The sequence below is a fragment of the Podarcis filfolensis genome, assembly GCF_964270895.1.
Source record: "Podarcis filfolensis genome assembly, chromosome: 7".
NCBI classification, from domain to species: Eukaryota; Metazoa; Chordata; class Lepidosauria; order Squamata; family Lacertidae; genus Podarcis; species Podarcis filfolensis.
The window spans coordinates 45071156-45088879 of NC_139603.1; the positions used below are offsets into that span (position 1 = coordinate 45071156).

At 45.7% G+C, this 17724-nt stretch overlaps 1 protein-coding gene across 1 annotated transcript; it reads right to left on the reverse strand.

Moving 5' to 3' along the window:
- Positions 1–665: 665 nt before the first annotated feature.
- TGIF1 (TGFB induced factor homeobox 1) lies at positions 666–12480 on the reverse strand. Its single transcript, XM_083622682.1, has 3 exons — positions 12030–12480; positions 3340–3569; positions 666–1460 (listed from the first exon to the last, which is right to left on the reverse strand). Exons 1-3 carry the CDS (start codon positions 12043–12045, stop codon positions 903–905), a joined length of 804 nt encoding a protein of 267 aa, XP_083478808.1. The 5' UTR covers positions 12046–12480; the 3' UTR covers positions 666–902.
- Positions 12481–17724: the final 5244 nt, after the last annotated feature.

Sequence of the window (17724 nt, forward strand, 5' to 3'; positions counted from 1 at the left end):
AAAGGGAAGCTCCACTGCACACAGAGAAGTCTGTTATGCCAGGAGAGTTGCAGCACTGGAGAAGTCAATAATACAACCCTATGATTTCTTAAAAACAAAGCCAATGAATTTGTGTTTAAACATGCATTTGCTTGACCAGGAGTGTTAAACATATTTCGAGGCAACACATGTTAAAAGATGACACGCATGTGCATATAGATCTGATAACACAGACTTAAAAAGTCACCCTATACAATATTTTAGCATTTGCTGAGTAACGTATTTATATCAACCTTTTAAAGGGGTACTTTTAAAACTGACAGTATTTGGAAGAGGAAAGGATCTCTTTGCTACAGTGTAGCTAGAAGTTTTACATTAGTTCAACACACACACAAAACGCAATATGAATCCACTATTAAAGAAAATATTTTATTACATCATGAAAAAGCATAATCATTCAAATTCAAACATGTTTTAAAATCTTGAATTTGTTTTTTAAGACAGCCTGTTGGTATATTTTGTTCCACGTGGGAATGATATGAAGACTAATCTTGTTTCTAAATATTGCACAGTCTGGAGAGGGGAAAAAAACAATGAAAATAATAACAAAACAAAATCACATGATATTGGGAATCATCTCACATTATGAAAAAAAAAAACCCTACTACAAAACATTTATTTTTAAAAAAGAAAAGAAATAGAGAAAACCCTTTTGTTTCTACAGTAGCTTTAAGTCTATAATTCTTGGAATGACCATATCCCACTGAAAACCACTTCAGTGGCAGGAAGCTTCATTTCAGCAATCCCTTGTGCAAATAAGATTAATTAAAAAATACAGTTAAGTCTTTGATACCATGTAGACAATTGCCACATCTTTCCGTTATATCCCTGCCCCCGGGGGGGGGGCAAATATGAAGAATGTTTTATATCATGAGTTTCGCCTGCAGCTCCATCTCGGCGGCCCGTTTCAGTGCAACATCCACCAGGAGCTGAAACCCACTAAAATCCTGGTTGAGGTCTGGAGGGGTCGGTGGGGGAGTGTTGAAAAGCCCACTCTGTGCATTTGTACCAGGTCCCAGCTTAGACACATCCTCGTGGTATAGATGGGAGTTGTCTGTGAAGTTGGTAGGGGAAGCCCGCTGCAGGTCATCCGGGGTCTGACCAGTGCCACCCGGTTGGCCAAAATGGAAAGGAGCATCTTTCAGTGCAGTTACGGTGGTGTGGCAAATTACTGATGGCCGAGCCAAAACGGATCCCAAGGAAGAAGATTTGCAAGTCTTGTTTGGTCCTGTGCTACCGGAGAGGAACGAGCTCTCGATCAGTGGAATGCAGTTTTTTGTGCCAATGGAGAATTCCACCGGGCTGCCGTCAGCCATCTTGGTCCCCCTTCGTGAGATGGTGAACTGATTTGGGTCCTTCCCGTCCTTCCTCAGCATGTCAGGCAAAAGCCTGCGGCGTGCATTGATAAACCAGTTGCAGACCTAAGAACACAAGCACATCTTAATGCCTACCTCCATTCATTTCCGACTCTGTGCCATTAGAGCAGTTGCAGTTAAATCCATGACTCACTTCAAGCAGATTCCTTAACTGCAGGACAAATGGAAGTCCAGCAGACAAGTTATGACACATCCTTGAATAAAGGCCTTTCTTTCCTTCCTGTTTCTACCAGCCCTTTCTGCTTACTAAAGAGCCTCAGGCTCTCTGCTTAGCCTAAACCAATAGGCTTAGTTTTTTAGCTCTGTACACATGTTAACCTGTTATTCATTCTTCATTACATTTGAGTTAATTAACAACAGGAAAATGTTTCCCTGTGAAAGAGAAACTCCTCCCAAAAACAGTTACTGATTTGCCCTGTTCAACTGACTGTGTCAACAGGCAAAACAGAGATTACCTCACTGAAGTTTGCCCTTGTTTGAATATCAAGCCAGTTTCCTGGGCAATAAAAGGACAGCTTAACAACCCTTTTCATGTTTGCTGGATAAGGATGGTTTCTCCTTCTGCCCAGTGCAGACAAAGGAAATTTGCTTATCGCTTACAAAGAAATTATATTCTAAGAAAGCAACAGGATGAGAGGTCAAAAGACAGATTTATGTCTTTAGCGAGCTGGATTTATGCAGTCCCAACACACACACACACACACACACACACACACACACACACACACACAATCTTTTTCAGGTGTTCTGCCCCATCACATGAAGGACACACAACCCTATATATTGTGAGTGTGTGTTGAGCAGCAAGGCCTAAAGCAGAGCTAGCATATGGGGGGCGGGGAAGGTTAGTGGGGGCAGACTTGTGTGAATGTCTCCTCATATTTGGCCCTCATTGGTTCAGGCTGAATGTATGAAGAGGAGTGATGTATTGTGAAAATATGTGCAAAATTACAACACACACACACATTCCAAGGGGGCTGTATCTTTTGTATTTTCAAAATTTCTTCTGCAGAGCTGCCAACAAAACATCCAGCATATTTTGGTCTGGATTCGAGTGTACACATTCCGGGCTACTTCCAATGGAACTTTGGACCTTGCTTCCTAGAGTCTGCAAGCTTTTATGTGTGTTAGCAAATAGAGACTCCCATAAAATACAGAAGCATAATTTCACTTTGTTCTTGCTGATACAAAGAATTGCGCACTGTCACTGACAGAACTGGGAACAGAAACCAGCCCTCTAACTTTGCATTCTAAGGTCAATCTGAGTACAAACACATGCACATTATTTGCCAGATGCTTGAAAAGAGCTATTTCTATGAAAAGCTACACAGACACATTACAGGCTTATGCTTAAAACTGCTATATTTGGAGCATTGGGGGGACGGAACTCTGCAGTTGCCACTTCCATGTCCCCACTGTCACCCTGCCCATTTTCCAGAGTCACTGTAATGTGCACTCACATCTTGCTCCTGTTTTGGAATACTACAGGGAGCTTAAAGTTACAATATATGGGTTCAGTGAGGCCATTACAGAGATAAGCAAATTCAGCTTGTGACGAAAACAGCCAGAGGTAATTTACAACTCTATGACACCATCCATGCTGCTAGAGTGAGCCCAAACCCTCCCCCCCCCAATCCAAAGCCAAAACAGAACCATCTACTTTACGTGTTTGCACTGGTTTGTAAGTAGATCCCAAATCCAAAACAACACCTTTCAAAATATCATCAGCGTATGAAAATAACACTTCCATTATAGTAAAACATAAGCTCATGGCTGTACAACCTCACCAACTAACACTATTATACAATGCAATCCTATGCCTATTTATTCAGAAGCGAGTTGCACTGAATTAAACAGGACTTGCTCCAAATTAAGTGTACTTAGGATCATAGTCTTAAAACGTAATTGGAGCATCTTTAAATACCTGTAGTGTGGAGAGGTGCGTCTGTCTTGACAGTAGTGCTTTTTCTTGCTCTGAAGGATAAGCATTGAAGCGGTGCTCATAGAGCCAATCCCGAAGAATCTGCACCGATTCCTTGGGCAGGTTACCCCGCCTCCTCCTCTTGACTGAGCTTGCAGAAGAGGAAAGATCCAGAGGGACATCCATGCTGTCATCGTCCTCTGTCTCACTGCCTGATATTGCAACAGCAGCATCTATGATAAAAACGCAACAGTGAACATTGCATGACTATCTCTTCATCTTATCCATTCAGACACATTTTATCACCTGCAATTAAAGCGTGGCAACGAGCATCAGAGAGGCAACCATAAGATCTACCTCCAGTTCCTGTATTCTGGGGATACGGCATAGATGTGCCAGTCACCTTAACAACCATCCACATGGTCTCATACATACAGTGGCTTGCATCATTTGCCAGTACCATGCCAACTATTGGCCAGCAACTGTGGGTATGCAATCCAGCAAATTTCCTTCCAAGCTAAATGCTTCATGATCAGGTAGGCAGGAAGCCAAAACCAAGATTAGATGTCAGTGATATTCCAACACTCCTTAGAAACTTCTACCTTTTAAAATTGTAAACATTTTCTGCTCTTCTATTCACAAACCACTTAAGACTGAGCACCTGAAATTTTCAACAGAGGCCAATGTGCCCAACTGCTCCATCAAGGATTAAATGCACAAAAGCCAGTGTGGTATTTTTCAGCCGTGACTCTGTGCTGGCATAGCAGTTGATGTACTATATTTAATGCTGGCACAGCAAATCTTAGGGATGAGCCATGGATCTACCTACATCCAAGTTCTCGAGTTTAACTTGCTTATGGGTGGCATCACTGTTCGTTTCATGTAGTAAATTTATAGGAAACTGCCAAAAACAACAATCACAACTCCCAATTCCCCCCGCTTCTCCACTGCCATGGAATGTTCCTGCGGTGCCTGATGACAGTGTGGGCTGTTGACTATCACAGGGAATCCACTGCCAACAGCTGGTGTAAAGCCCTGAAACGGGGACAAAATGACAGTGAAATTGGCTGGGCCATGATCCACTACCTCTTAAGCCTATCTAACAGCCAGAATGGCCTGATTTTGGAGGTGGGCACAGCTAAAATTAGGCAAAATACTACCCCTCCCCACACCTTAAGCTTTGGCCAGTACAAGTAGCAGGGCTTTGGATGCAATGGTGGCACTGCTGTTCCATTCAGCCCTGTTGCTCCCTTACATCAGGTATTTTCTAAACTCTGCCTTGTCCCTGATTCTTTTTAACTGGAGAACCAGGGGGAGAACTTGGAATCTTCTTGCATGCAAACAACGTGCTCTACTGTGTTCCTCACCCTGCCCCAGCAGGCTCCATTCATAGCAGCAATATTGTTTCAATCCTTTCATATACAACTATTTGGCAATAAATTTACAATTCCATTTTGTACCAGAGAGAGCTAACATCTCAGTTCTATAATCATATGTCTAGAAACATAACCCCACTGATTTAAGTAAAGCTTACTTTCAAGTCAATGTGCTGAACACCGCAGTAAAAGGAACATCTAAAGAAACTAGCAATACTTAGGTGGAATCTACACACATATAAAAAACTGTTCTGAAAATGCTTTTTTAAAAGCAAAAATACATTGAATTTTCCATAAGGCTCACCATTGCCATCTAGTGTCACATTGCACTTAAAACGTTTTATTTGCAGCTGTATCGCTGAGTTTAGAAGAAGGTAGTTACTACAGGTCATATAAACAAACTAGTCAGTGCAGGAAACCAAAGCTTTGGCTACATGTCTTTTATTCCCACCAGAAATTTTAGGAATCCAAGCCATATACACTAGTTTGACAGACAAATCTTATTGAGTTTCACTCACTGGCTGGGATAGATTCAGTCCTAAACCACATTTCACTTGCAGAAGAAAACCAGGCAAATATTAGTCAGAAACGTATACTACAAGAATACAGAATCTGTGGCCTTCCAGGTGTTGCTGGATCTCCCATCAGCCCCAGCCAGCATGGCCAGTGGTCAGGGATGCTGGGAGCTGCAGTCCAGCAGCATCTGAGAGTCACATGTTCCCCCATCCCTGCTATATTCAACTCAGGGACAGTGTAATGTTACATCTGAAACTACAGATGAAGCAAAGGTAAAGCATTCCCATTGAAGAGGGCCAGATGACAGCCCTCTCTCTTCTTCCTTCACTCCCAGAGCCACAAGGGAGATAAGATTCCAGCTAAAAGCCAATGTCAGCACACAACAAGCAGCTTTAGCTGGGAACTTTCATCACAGGCAACTGCACATGGCGCCTTGACACAATGTCTACCAGAAACCTGGAGTCTATTCCTGCAATGGAGCTGCAAGGCCAGCAGTCCACACACAGTTAAGCATGGATGGCAGGTCACCAATAAGAAGGAGTCTAATCCCAACCCCATTTACCTGGGAGTAAGCCCCACTAAATTCAATAGTTGTTATTTCTGAGCGGACAAGGCTAGGATTACACTGTAACCCTCAAATTACGATACCTCCACTTCCTTTATCCCCCTCCCAGCAAAGGTTATTAAAAAATGATAGTTGTGCAGAGCATTTAGACACTCATCACTACAGAGCTTCTCACCCCCTGCCATCCACAACAGTATAGGGTAATATGCATCGTTATTCAACAGGTGGTAACAGTGTTAGTTGCAAAGAGGGTTCAGGATAGGTATGGACTGCACAGAAAAGAAGCCCCCAAACCTAGGTCCCACCATGCATTGTCAAAGGCCATCAGGGGCCAAGCCACTAAGTGCTCCACCATACCCACTGGTACTTCTGACCAAACACTCCTGTCTCTTGAAGGATCACAGCAAGGACATACAGAGCAGAGCAGCCAAGTAGAACAGTAGTTCTAATGGAACGCCCTACAAAGGATGCCCAACTATTGTTTTAATGATAATAACAATACTGTTGCTGTTGTTATTGTTGATTTATATACTGCCTTTTGACCCAGAGGCTCCCAAAGCGGCAAACAAAATAGAGACAAGTATAATAAAATGATGAAAAATGACATAAAAATCAACCAACAACAAAGCGATGTGAGAAAGCAGGTGAACAAAGCCCTCCCAAACCAGTGGGCTAAAGGAAGTTATCACCAACCCACTATCCCCATGTTTCCTGGTAAGAGGCATGAGGACACCCTCTGCGTCATGGCTATCCCAAGCAAGAGCCACTGCAGCAGAAGCTGCAGTAGGAAACCAGAAGCTTTTCTTCTCTGGGACCACCACTTTTCCTGTTCTGGCACAGCCCTCTCGGTGTTTTCCCAGAGAACATAATGACAGTGATGTAACAGCTGCTCCTCTGCCAGGCATGGAAATGCTCAGCCTGTTGCTCCTCTGTCAAGCGCAGGAGCCCAGTAGGCACAGAAATTTTCGGAACCCCAATCTTCTATGATGTGTTCCCAAAGTGATGTTGCTCAACAGAAGCTCAGGAGAATAATTCTAATGTATATTTTATGTAGTGGTAGCTGGTGCCCACTGAAACTGGTGGGGTGGAAGGCAAGCGGGTGGAGCTAGAGCTAACAGCCAACTAATTATTGCTTCTCCCCGCTGAGTTCTATAGTATGCAGAGAGTTCAGTGGGTCATTTGGCCATTGTCAGGCTTGCTCGGTGCTTTCCATGTACATAGAGAATATGTACGCAAGAGCAAGTGGTTCAAAGAAGCAGACAAGTCAATGGATCTACACACATTGCACAAGTATTTGCATGATGAGTCCTGCCTTGAGGTAAACAGTCATGCTAAAGTATTTTAGTCAGCTAGATCAGGACATTGCCTTAAGAGCAAAAAGGAGGGGTAGTGGAAATGTTACAAACTTGTGCTAAAAATATTCAAAAGCTAGACTTATATACTTCCAGTGCCCCTCCTCAAAAACGAAACTGAAGAGCCTGCTCTTCCCCTCCCTACCCCTCAAAAATAAAAACAAGAACCGATAAATCTCCTGACAGAACAAACAAAAAATTAAAGCAAGAACAAACCAGCAGTGCTGCCTGCCCTTTGATCTGCTTACTTATTGTGACATGTTCCCTCTGCTAAGAGGTTAATGATACAAAACAGGTTTGGGCTAAACAAGAGAAAACTGCCATGCAACTTCTCTTGGGGTAATGAGCTGATTTCAATAATGGAGCACCGGCCCTTTGAACTGCCAGGAGAAAAGTCCCCCTATTTGTGCAGGAGTTGCAGCAACAGGAAACTAGAAGGCGGCAGCAGATCTCTCCTTAGTCCAGCTGATTTCTCATTAGAGCAAAGGCCACATTGGGGCTGCCATGGCTCTGTTTACACTGCAGCATTTGTGCTGATTACAGGCTAGCTTTGGTTTTTCCTCTTGTTAGTAATCAGTCTGCGCATTTGATTTCCTGTTTTAACAGGGCACAGTTAAAAGGCATCCTTCCTAGGCTGTCTGTCTCATGTGTTAACAGTTAGTTGTTTGCTGTGTTTAAAGGAGGGGGCAACTATCTGGATACAGAAGTGTTGCCTTGTTTTAATTTAGGGTTCTAATGCAGTAAAATTTAGACTTCTTAGGTAATGAAAGTATCAGAGATACTTATGTCAAGTTCCTCAAAGTAAAACAAAGAAAAAGCTGCAAGTATGCATGAGTAAGAAGCTTCCAGCGGTCACCCTTATTCCAGTAACTGTAGGTGTGCAGTTCTTGTTCATGCTTCTAGATCAATAGTGGGGATCCTGAAGCCCAAATGTGGCCCTCCAAACTTCAGGACTTTCCTCAGGCCACAACCACCTCACTGACCCCACTCTGTGCCCTCAAGTGTTTTGGCCTGGCTTGAACGAACTCTTGAACTATGATAATGCTCTGACCATTCTGTTCTAGACAGATCTGGGATGGGGAATCTGTGGCCCTCAAGATCCTGATTGGGTCTGACTGGAGTTGGGGTCCCACAACATCTGGAGTGTTTTTAACAGTGCTCTTTGAAAACACACAGAGTTCACCAAGTACAAGGTATTGGGACACAACTGGCTTTTGGCACAACTTGCAGGCCTAAATTTTGAAATTCACTCTAGATGCATGCACAGCATGACACTGTCAAAATGTATATATATGCAAGATTAAATTTCTTTGGATTAACTGCAACATTTTCATCTTCCTGGCACAAAGTAACACCATATTAACATGCATTAGACCACACACAGACCTGTACACTAGATACTGTTAATAATCTCCTTGATTTTGAATATTAGAGGAAAATAAACCCATTTAATAATAGGCAGGATAACGTAACGGAAGAGCTGTGCTGTGAAGAAGTATTGCAAAGGGTAGAAACCAGCTGCTTCAATAAGATTTACAAAGAGGCTTTCAAGAAGCAGGCTCTCCCTTTGCCAAGAGAACAATGTGCTAGACTGCTTTCTCCAGGAAATCTCTCTCACTGTGTGTGTTTTGTGAAGCTCTACTTGAGCCGCTGCCCATGTTCACAGGAGCAAAACATTTCCAGAAGGCACCTGCAGAACTCATTCCACCACTGGGTTAAATCACATGTACAAGATTCAAATCATGCCTAAATGTTTAAGTAAAGAATTTTTAAACACGAAGAAAAGTCACTACTGTATACTACTGACATGAAGAAAGTACTATGTGGTATGGACTCTGCCCAAATGCAATCAAGGCGAAAACAAAGGAGGCAGCAGGCTTGCGATTGGCATACCAATTAAAAATAGTGGCACCTGGCTAGTGTTAACGTACCCAGGACAGCAAGAGAAAGAGAATTTAATGAGACACAAGGGCTGCCTATTTGTCTCCCTAACTTGTCAGAGGAAGGGAAAACACAGCTTCAACAAGGCTGCTGTCAAGAGCAGCTTTTTTGACTGATGCTCTATGAACTACTGTTTTTGTTAGTTAACCAATTCCTAGGCTTATTATTTTAACAGCCCTTTTATACAGTGTTGATCTAGATGTTTTCATATATTGCTTGGCCATTGTGTTAAAACCCACCTTGAGGAGTTGTTTTAAATGGGGCAACAGGTTTGTTAAATAAACAAACTCACCCATACTCATAAGGCAAAGAGGGATCAAAGAGATGCTCCAATCTCTGGGCAGCTGCTCCCATTCTCCTTAGCCAGATTATTTTATTTTCACAAGGTGTGTGTAATTCTAGCCTGGCCCCCCCAAAGCACTCTTTTAGAACATGGTTTATGGATATGAGATCTGATACACAGATCAGAACCATTTGTACAGAATATGCTTCCTCCCCAAATGTGCATCACCAGGTATCTCATCATTTGTGCAAGTACCACAAACAAAGGTTATGGAATAACATACATTGTTCATTCCACAGCAAGGGGAGACAGACATCATAATGGTTCACATACTGAAACATACCAACTCCCTCTCCCATCCCTCCACAGACTGCATTCCTTGACTTTAATCCTCCTCCCTATGTGTCAGCTTGATTTTAAATCCACATACACATGTACTTCTTATGTACAAGAAATCACAAGTAGCACTCAAATTTACACAGAACCAAGTTAAGTTTTATATTTGATAAATTGGGATCAATTGCTGGGTGAAGGATGGGCTGAGAGTGAAATAAATAAATAAAACCAAGTATGTTAAATTCTTACTTTAACAGGAACTTCCTTCCACGTTAGGATAATAGCACAGAAAATACTTCAGGGTTTTTCAGGACAGATGATAAACTACAGACCACATGTGCCAGCTTTGTAAGCCTATCATTTGAAAATGTTGAATTACACTGTCTTTTAAAGGTCAGGCCTCTGCAAACTTCCAGCTTGCAACATGTGCTCCCAATGCACTCAATGCACTCCTCAACTTTGAAGTCCTCCCTCTTAATCATGACATCTTTTCCTTGTTTTGCTTTTATGCCCTGCCCAAGCTCACTAGACAGCTAGGCTGTTGAACACATGACAAAATGTACATGCATTTAATGTTGAGTTGGGTTAATAGTTAGCTTTGTATGATGCTTTATATTTAAAACACACACACACACACACACACACACACACAAATGGAACAGCTGCCTAGAGTGAGAAGCCAAAGGAACAATGGAAGCAGCAGCAGACAGGAAACCAGCTCACCACCACTGTGCAAATAGAGGGAGCAGAGGAATGCTCTAAAAATAACTATTCTAAGTAGTTCACTATGGAATTTTTGTCCAATAATGTTACTTATTTGTACAAACTGGGAAGCTCAAAAGCCAGGATGCATGACTTTAGCCACAGAAAGGGCAGGTCATGGTATGTAACACAGAATCCAAAGTTACCGGTAGTCAGGCAAACAAAAACTTTTGGACAGAATACAAAGTTATAAGCACAGACTTTTATCTACAGATATTCTCTTCGTTTATGGTGGGCTTATATTACCCACTTACCACGGCCTAACTGTAGCATTTGTGTGGCCTGGTTTCCTTTGTGTGTCTAGTTCTGCAGCTCCACATGAAAACTACAAACTATGGCTACAGAAGACCTCTTAAGTCCAAAACTGAAGAGTAGGTGTACATACACACACACACCCAAACTGCTGCAGGACTCCTGGCAAAGTGAGAGGAATGTTCGAACTATGAATGTAAAATGTGTAGTTTAAACAAAAGCCAACTCTACAGAATGCAACACTCTTTTAAATGCTACCCTACAATTTTTAATGATGTTACTAGCATACAATATGACCAACTGCATGAAAATGAACTTTTAAATACAACATTTAAGAAGTCGTTGTTCTCTTTGAAAAAAGCAAAGTTGCCTTAGCTGCCCAATAAAAAGTTAGCCTCACTGGGGCTTACTCTCAAGTAACTTAGTAAAGTACTCCAGCCTAAAGCAGTACACCTAGAGTAAACCCCACTGAGTTCAATGGGGCTTACTTCCGAGTAAACATGCATAAAATTGAGCTGTTTTTTCACAAACAAAAACAGTGGCAATCCGCTGCTTAAAAGGGTAGGAGGGGAAAATCCACTCTGTCAAACGGTGTATTTATGTGAGTTACCAAGTTATTTTATCATCACAGTCTCTCTCATTCTGGGAGAAGAAAGTGTACCTAAACCTGCTTTCGTGTCTTGTATAAACACACTTTGCATCTTTTTAATAAAACCAAAAGCCCTGCACCAGAGTTTGCTTAACCGCTTTTTAAATGGCTCCACCCCCGTCTCCATGCCCCCCTCCTAGCCGAAAATCGCAAACAAAGAACGCTCCTTCGCTCCCATGCTCGAGGAAGGCTGCTGAGATTCTAAAACGTAAAAAAAAACAACCGGGGGGAACGGGACCAGAAGGCACATTCTTGTTTGAGAAACTTTCAGTATTCAATGAGAGAGAAGGCAAGAAGTAAAGCAAAACAAACGGGTTTAAAAGAGAGAAGGGGGAGGGGGAAGAGAGACTAGGAGAAAACTTTGTTCGGACACAAAGCAGGCAGTTGGAACATGTTTTTGACAGGGCGCCAGCAGCATGGAGTTGCAGCCTCCAAGCAGACAGCTTGTGTTTTGTCTGAGCGGAAAACCCCCCTCAACTGCCATGTAAGACACGAACTGCACACCAAGTTTCTGGGGAAAAGTCCGAGCTCTTTCCCAAACCGAACTCGCGAGTTGCAAAGCAGCACCTTCGCTCCCTCGCCTTCGCCTCGCAATTGTTTAGCAACACCACGAGGAGGGCAGCGAGGCGCCTCACGAGCCCCACCAAACAAACCCACTTACTTTTTTTACTTTTCATCTTGGTGCCTGGAAACTCCTTCTGCCCAATCCTGGAAGATTCCTTCTATTTCAGAAACGGGAGAGGGGGAGCAAAGAGAAACTTGGGGGGAAATGCGGCGGTGGGGGACCAAAAAAAAAACCACAAACCCCCACACAACAACTCTCCGGCAAGTTGTTTCTGAGGGAGGGCGTCGAGAGGCGGAATGGCCAGGGTCCTCCAGCCCCGGCGGGGAGCTGAGACAAGTAACTTGAGAGCGGCGCGCTCGGGCTGCTGCTGCTGCTTTCTTTGTTCTGTAACTTGTGCCTGGCGAAGTGAGGCAAGCGCAAGCAAGCGGCTGCCTTCGCCGCCACCACGAGGTGCGCCCTCCCCCACCGCCCAGCAATGAGTAAGCTAGAGAGTAACCAGGAGCCGGAGCCGCTTTACCCGCCTCCTCCTCCTCTCCCTCTCCCCTGGCTGCTGGCTGGCGGCGAGGGCGAGCGACTCTGTCAGATGCCAATGCCAAAGAGAGAGAGAGAGGAGGACGCGCGAGCTCTCTTGCGAAGCGGAGGGCAATGGTGACGGGGCAAGGCAGGCCCGGGCTTTCTGTCTGCTTCCTGCTCTCTTTCCCAGGCAGCTGGAGGGAAAGGGGGGCGCCCCTGCCGGACCCCCGTCTCCAGGGAACTCCGCAATTCGTGTGAATGCGGAACAGGGAGGGAGAAGAGGAAAGGCAGCGTCAGGAAAGTTGAGCCTTTGCAACTGAAACGCGCTTATTCGGAGCTAACTGTCCGTGAGAGTTCCAGCGCAATCCTAAACGCGTCCACGCGGAAGTTAGTCTTACTGATCCCAATGGGATCTTGAACGGGTTAGGATTGCAGCCGAGTAAGCCCCATTGAAATGCACGGGGCTCGCTTCGGAGTAGGCGTGGTTAGGATTGCGCTCTTACTCCGGAGTTAGGATGGCAGCCTTGCTTCCTGCCCAATCTCTCCCTCCATTCGGCAAGCCCCGCTTTCCTGAGGGAGGGGAGAGGACTCTTCCACCTCCTCCCTCCCTTTCTGGGCTTGTTGTGACTGCCGGAGCTGCCTCGTGCTATTGGTGGACGCGTCGCCCTTGAGCCCCCTTCGGAAATTCCTGCCATGCTGGAGAACCAGTCAGACGCTGTCATGCTTTACAACTTATCAGTCATGCCGAGTGTGAGCAACAACTGCGGCGCAGAGTCTGCTTTCTCTCGTCAGTCAGCGCCGTTTCAGATCAGCGGCTTTATCGTGGCCAATAGGTTGTGAGGAGGCGACCAGAAGTGGCCCGAGAGAACCTCAAAACGACTTGGGGAGATGTACTTCACCCGAGTCCGCGCTACAGGAAGGAACTGTTTCCTTCAGGGACGCCTTGCTGAGATCCCAGTCAAAATCCCCGTTATTTCTCTGGTCTGTGTGATGGGCAGCCTGAGCCCAAACCCCTATTACTCAGAAGTAAGCTCCACCGGCACCGGGTTCAGTTGGGGGCTCAATTCTACACGTGTTTCGGGGTTTCTAGGGACAGGGGCTGAGCTCCCCAAGTGCTGACCTAAACTGTAGAAGAACCGAAAGGTTAAGTCCCAGGGAAACCGGTTTCACACCTGAATATTCTCCTCTCAGACCACCTGCTGCTCTTAATTCAAACGAACAGAAAAAGGAAAGTCACCATTACGTCAGTTCCACTCATGTGGAGGGAAATTCGCCGCTGCTGGAGCGGTTTCTCCACTCCCCACCCCCGGGCTTCTAAAAATGAATTGTGCTCAGTATGTTTCGAGTGACATGTTCATTCAACAAGAAAAAAAAAGTGCATGTGACTTCTTGAAAGTAAGTCTCTCACGGCTTGGCTCACCCCGCTGAGCAAACACGTGCGTTAGTAAAGTTTATTTTGCTCTGAGATGGCGAGATAGACGAATTGCTCTAGCAACGTCTCTGGGATCGAGCCAACTCCAGCCGAAGGGTTGTTTGTTCCCCCTCCCCTTCCTCTTCTTCACTGCAACTGGGATTGGCTCCGGAGTCCAGTCGTTTATGAAGGAGGTTGCCTGAGTGGTTCCTTCTCCAGTTACAGACGAGGCGGCTGCTGGATTCATTCCTTGTGGGAAAATCCATCTCACTGGGCAATGCAAGAAAATGTGTCAAGGAATCAGGAAAGTCAGCCTCTTGCTCAAGGATGAGTCCTTCGCATTTCCTGGCTTTAGAAAGGAAAGTCATGACTAAAATGTAAATGTCATGCAATCATTGAGCCACACGCCCCAGCAGAAAAGCTGAAGGCATGCTGCTTTGTGGAGCACCTTGGAACATCACCCAGGAAAGTTGCGATTGCTTAATGGAAAGCGAGGCTGCTGCCGCCCACCCCGCCGCTGACAGGCTAGGAAGCTCCCCAGTGTCAGCTGTCTCACAAACAACCCGTGTGGTTGCACTTCCGGAGGGCAGACAAGAGGCCAGTTGAGCCGCCTCAGGCTTGTTTCGAAGTAAGCTCCACATAGCCTTTGCTGCCTAAGCCCCGTTTCTCCCCTTTTTGTAACCATGGTACAGTATTTTTATGGCTTCTTTGCCCGGAAGTAAGTCACATGCAGGATTGCAGCCTCAATATGAGGCAGGTAGGGTAAGCGGCGCCTTTAAGGTTGGGGGCAATCACTCCTATTTTTCATATCATAACTAAAGGTCATGTGGCGGCCACAGAAAAGTTTTGTGTGTGGTTTTTCCCCCCTTCTCAAAACAAATTCAACCTGTCATTAGCCACGGGATGGCACGCGAGAACTTGTTTTTCGCAAGCCAGTCCCATTGAGCTCAATGCACCTTTCCCTAGCAAAGGACTGCAGCCCTGACGTCTCGGGATAGACATAAAATAACGAGTCATGTGGTACCTTAACATAGGAATACAGACAGCCTTACACCGAGGACACATTTAAAGTGATACCACTTTAAACAGTCATATAGGGAAAAAGGTAAAAGGCGGATCTAGACGGATCCTCGTGAATTCATATGATTTTTTCATTCAAATTAAATAAAACCACCATGATACTGTAGACCATGTCTTACTCTGTAGACAGCATCAAAAAAATCATGCATCCACTATTTCGTGGGGCCGCAGGGGCGCAAAAACATGGTTAAAAAACACGGATCCTCATGGATCCTCATGATTTTTGCACAAGACCAGCTCAAAGTCACCATCAGATCAAACATCATGGCCAGGGGCATAGCATCCACCACAAAAATCACGGATCCACGGCTTCCTGGTCATACCACAGCCCAAAAACGTGGTTTCAAAGCACGGATCCTCATGGATCCTCACACTTTTCGCATTGGGCCAACCAAAACGCATCGTTAAATCACACATCATGTCCAGGGGCACAGCCGGCACCATGAAAATCACGGATCCATGGCTTCTTGGCCACTCCGTGGCCCAAAAACGTGGTTTTGAAGCACGGATCCTCACGGATCCTCATGCTTTTCGCATTGGGCGAACCCAAACTCACCGTCAGATCACACGTCATAGCCAGGGGCACAGCCTGCACCATGAAAATCACGGATCCACGGCTTCCTGGTCATACCGTGGCCCAAAAACGTGGTTCCGAACCACGGATCCTCATGGATCCTCATGATTTTTGCACAAGATCAGCCCAAAGTCATCATCAGATCAAACATCATGGCCAGGGGCACAGCATCCACCACAAAAATCACGGATCCACGGCTTCCTGGTCATACCACAGCCCAAAAACGTGGTTTTGAAGCACGGATCCTCACGGATCCTCACACTTTTTGCATTGGGCCAACCAAAACGCACCGTTAAATCACACATCATGGCCAGGGGCACAGCCTGCACCACAAAAAACTGAGATCCACGGCTTCCTGGCCACACCGTGGCCCAAAAACGTGGTTTCAAAGCACGGATCCTCATGGATCCTCACACTTTTCGCATTGGGCCAACCAAAACGCACCGTTAAATCACACATCATGTCCAGGGGCACAGCCGGCACCATGAAAATCACGGATCCACAGCATCCTGGCCACACCATGGCCCAAAAACGTGGTTTTGAAGCACGGATCCTCATGGATCCTCATGCTTTTTGTATTAGGCCATATCTAAATCACAGTCAAATCACACATCATGGCCAGGGGCACAGCCTGCACCACAAAAAACTGAGATCCACGGCTTCCTGGCCACACCGTGGCCCAAAAACATGGTTTCAAAGCACGGATCCTCACGGATCCTCACGCTTTTTGCATTGGGCCACCCCTAACTCACCATCAAATCACACATCATGTCCAGGGGCACAGCCTGCACCACAAAAATCACGGATCCATGGCTTCCTGGTCATACCACAGCCCAAAAACGTGGTTTTGAAGCACGGATCCTCACGGATCCTCACACTTTTCGCATTGGGCCAACCAAAACGCACCGTTAAATCACATATCATAGCCAGGGGCACAGCATCCACCACAAAAAACTCGGATCCACGGCTTCCTGGCCATACCGTGGCCCAAAAACATGGTTTTGAAGCACGGATCCTCATGGATCCTCACGCTTTTTGCACAAGACCAGCCCAAAGTCACCATCAGATCAAACATCATGGTCAGGGGCACAGCATCCACCACAAAAATCACGGATCCACGGCTTCCTGGCCATACCGTGGCCCAAAAACGTGGTTTTGAAGCACGGATCCTCATGGATCCTCACACTTTTTGCATTGGGCCAACCCAAACTCACCGTCAAATTACACATGATGTCCGGAGGCACAGCCTGCACCACAAAAAACACGGATCCACGGCTTCCTGGACACTCCATGGGCCAAAAACGTGGTTTTCGAGCACGGATCCTCATGGATCCTCACACTTTTTGCACTAGATCAGCCCAAATTCACCGTCAAATCACACATCATGGCCAGGGGCACAGCCTGCACCACAAAAAACACGGATCCACGGCTTCCTGGACACTCCATGGGCCAAAAACGTGGTTTTCAAGCACGGATCCTCATGGATCCTCACGCTTTTTGCATTGGGCCAACCCAAACCCACTGTCAAATCACATATCATAGCCAGGGGCACAGCCTACACCACAAAAAACTCGGATCCACGCCTGCCGGGCCATACCGTGGCTCAAAAACGTGGTACCGAAGCATGGATCCTCATGGATCCTCATGATTTTTGCACAAGATCAGCCCAAAGTCATCATCAGATCAAACATCATGGCCATGGGCACAGCATCCACCACAAAAATCACGGATCCATGGCTTCCTGGCCATACCGTGGCCCAAAAACGTGGTTTTGAAGCACGGATCCTCATGGATCCTCACGCTTTTTCCATTGGGCCAACCCAAACCCACTGTCAAATCACATATCATAGCCAGGGGCACAGCCTACACCACAAAAAACTCGGATCCACGCCTGCCTGGCCATACCGTGGCCCAAAAATGTGGTTCCGAAGCATGGATCCTCATGGATCCTCATGATTTTTGCACAAGACCAGCCCAAAGTCACCATCAGATCAAACATCATGGCCGGGGGCACAGCATCCACCACAAGTATCACGGATCCATGGCTTCCTGGTCATACTGTGGCCCAAAAACATGGTTTTGAAGCATGGATCCTCATGGATCCTCATGATTTTTGCATAAGACCAGCCCAAAGTCACCATCAGATCAAACATCATGGCCATGGGCACAGCATCCACCACAAAAATCACGGATCCACGGCTTCCTGGCCATAC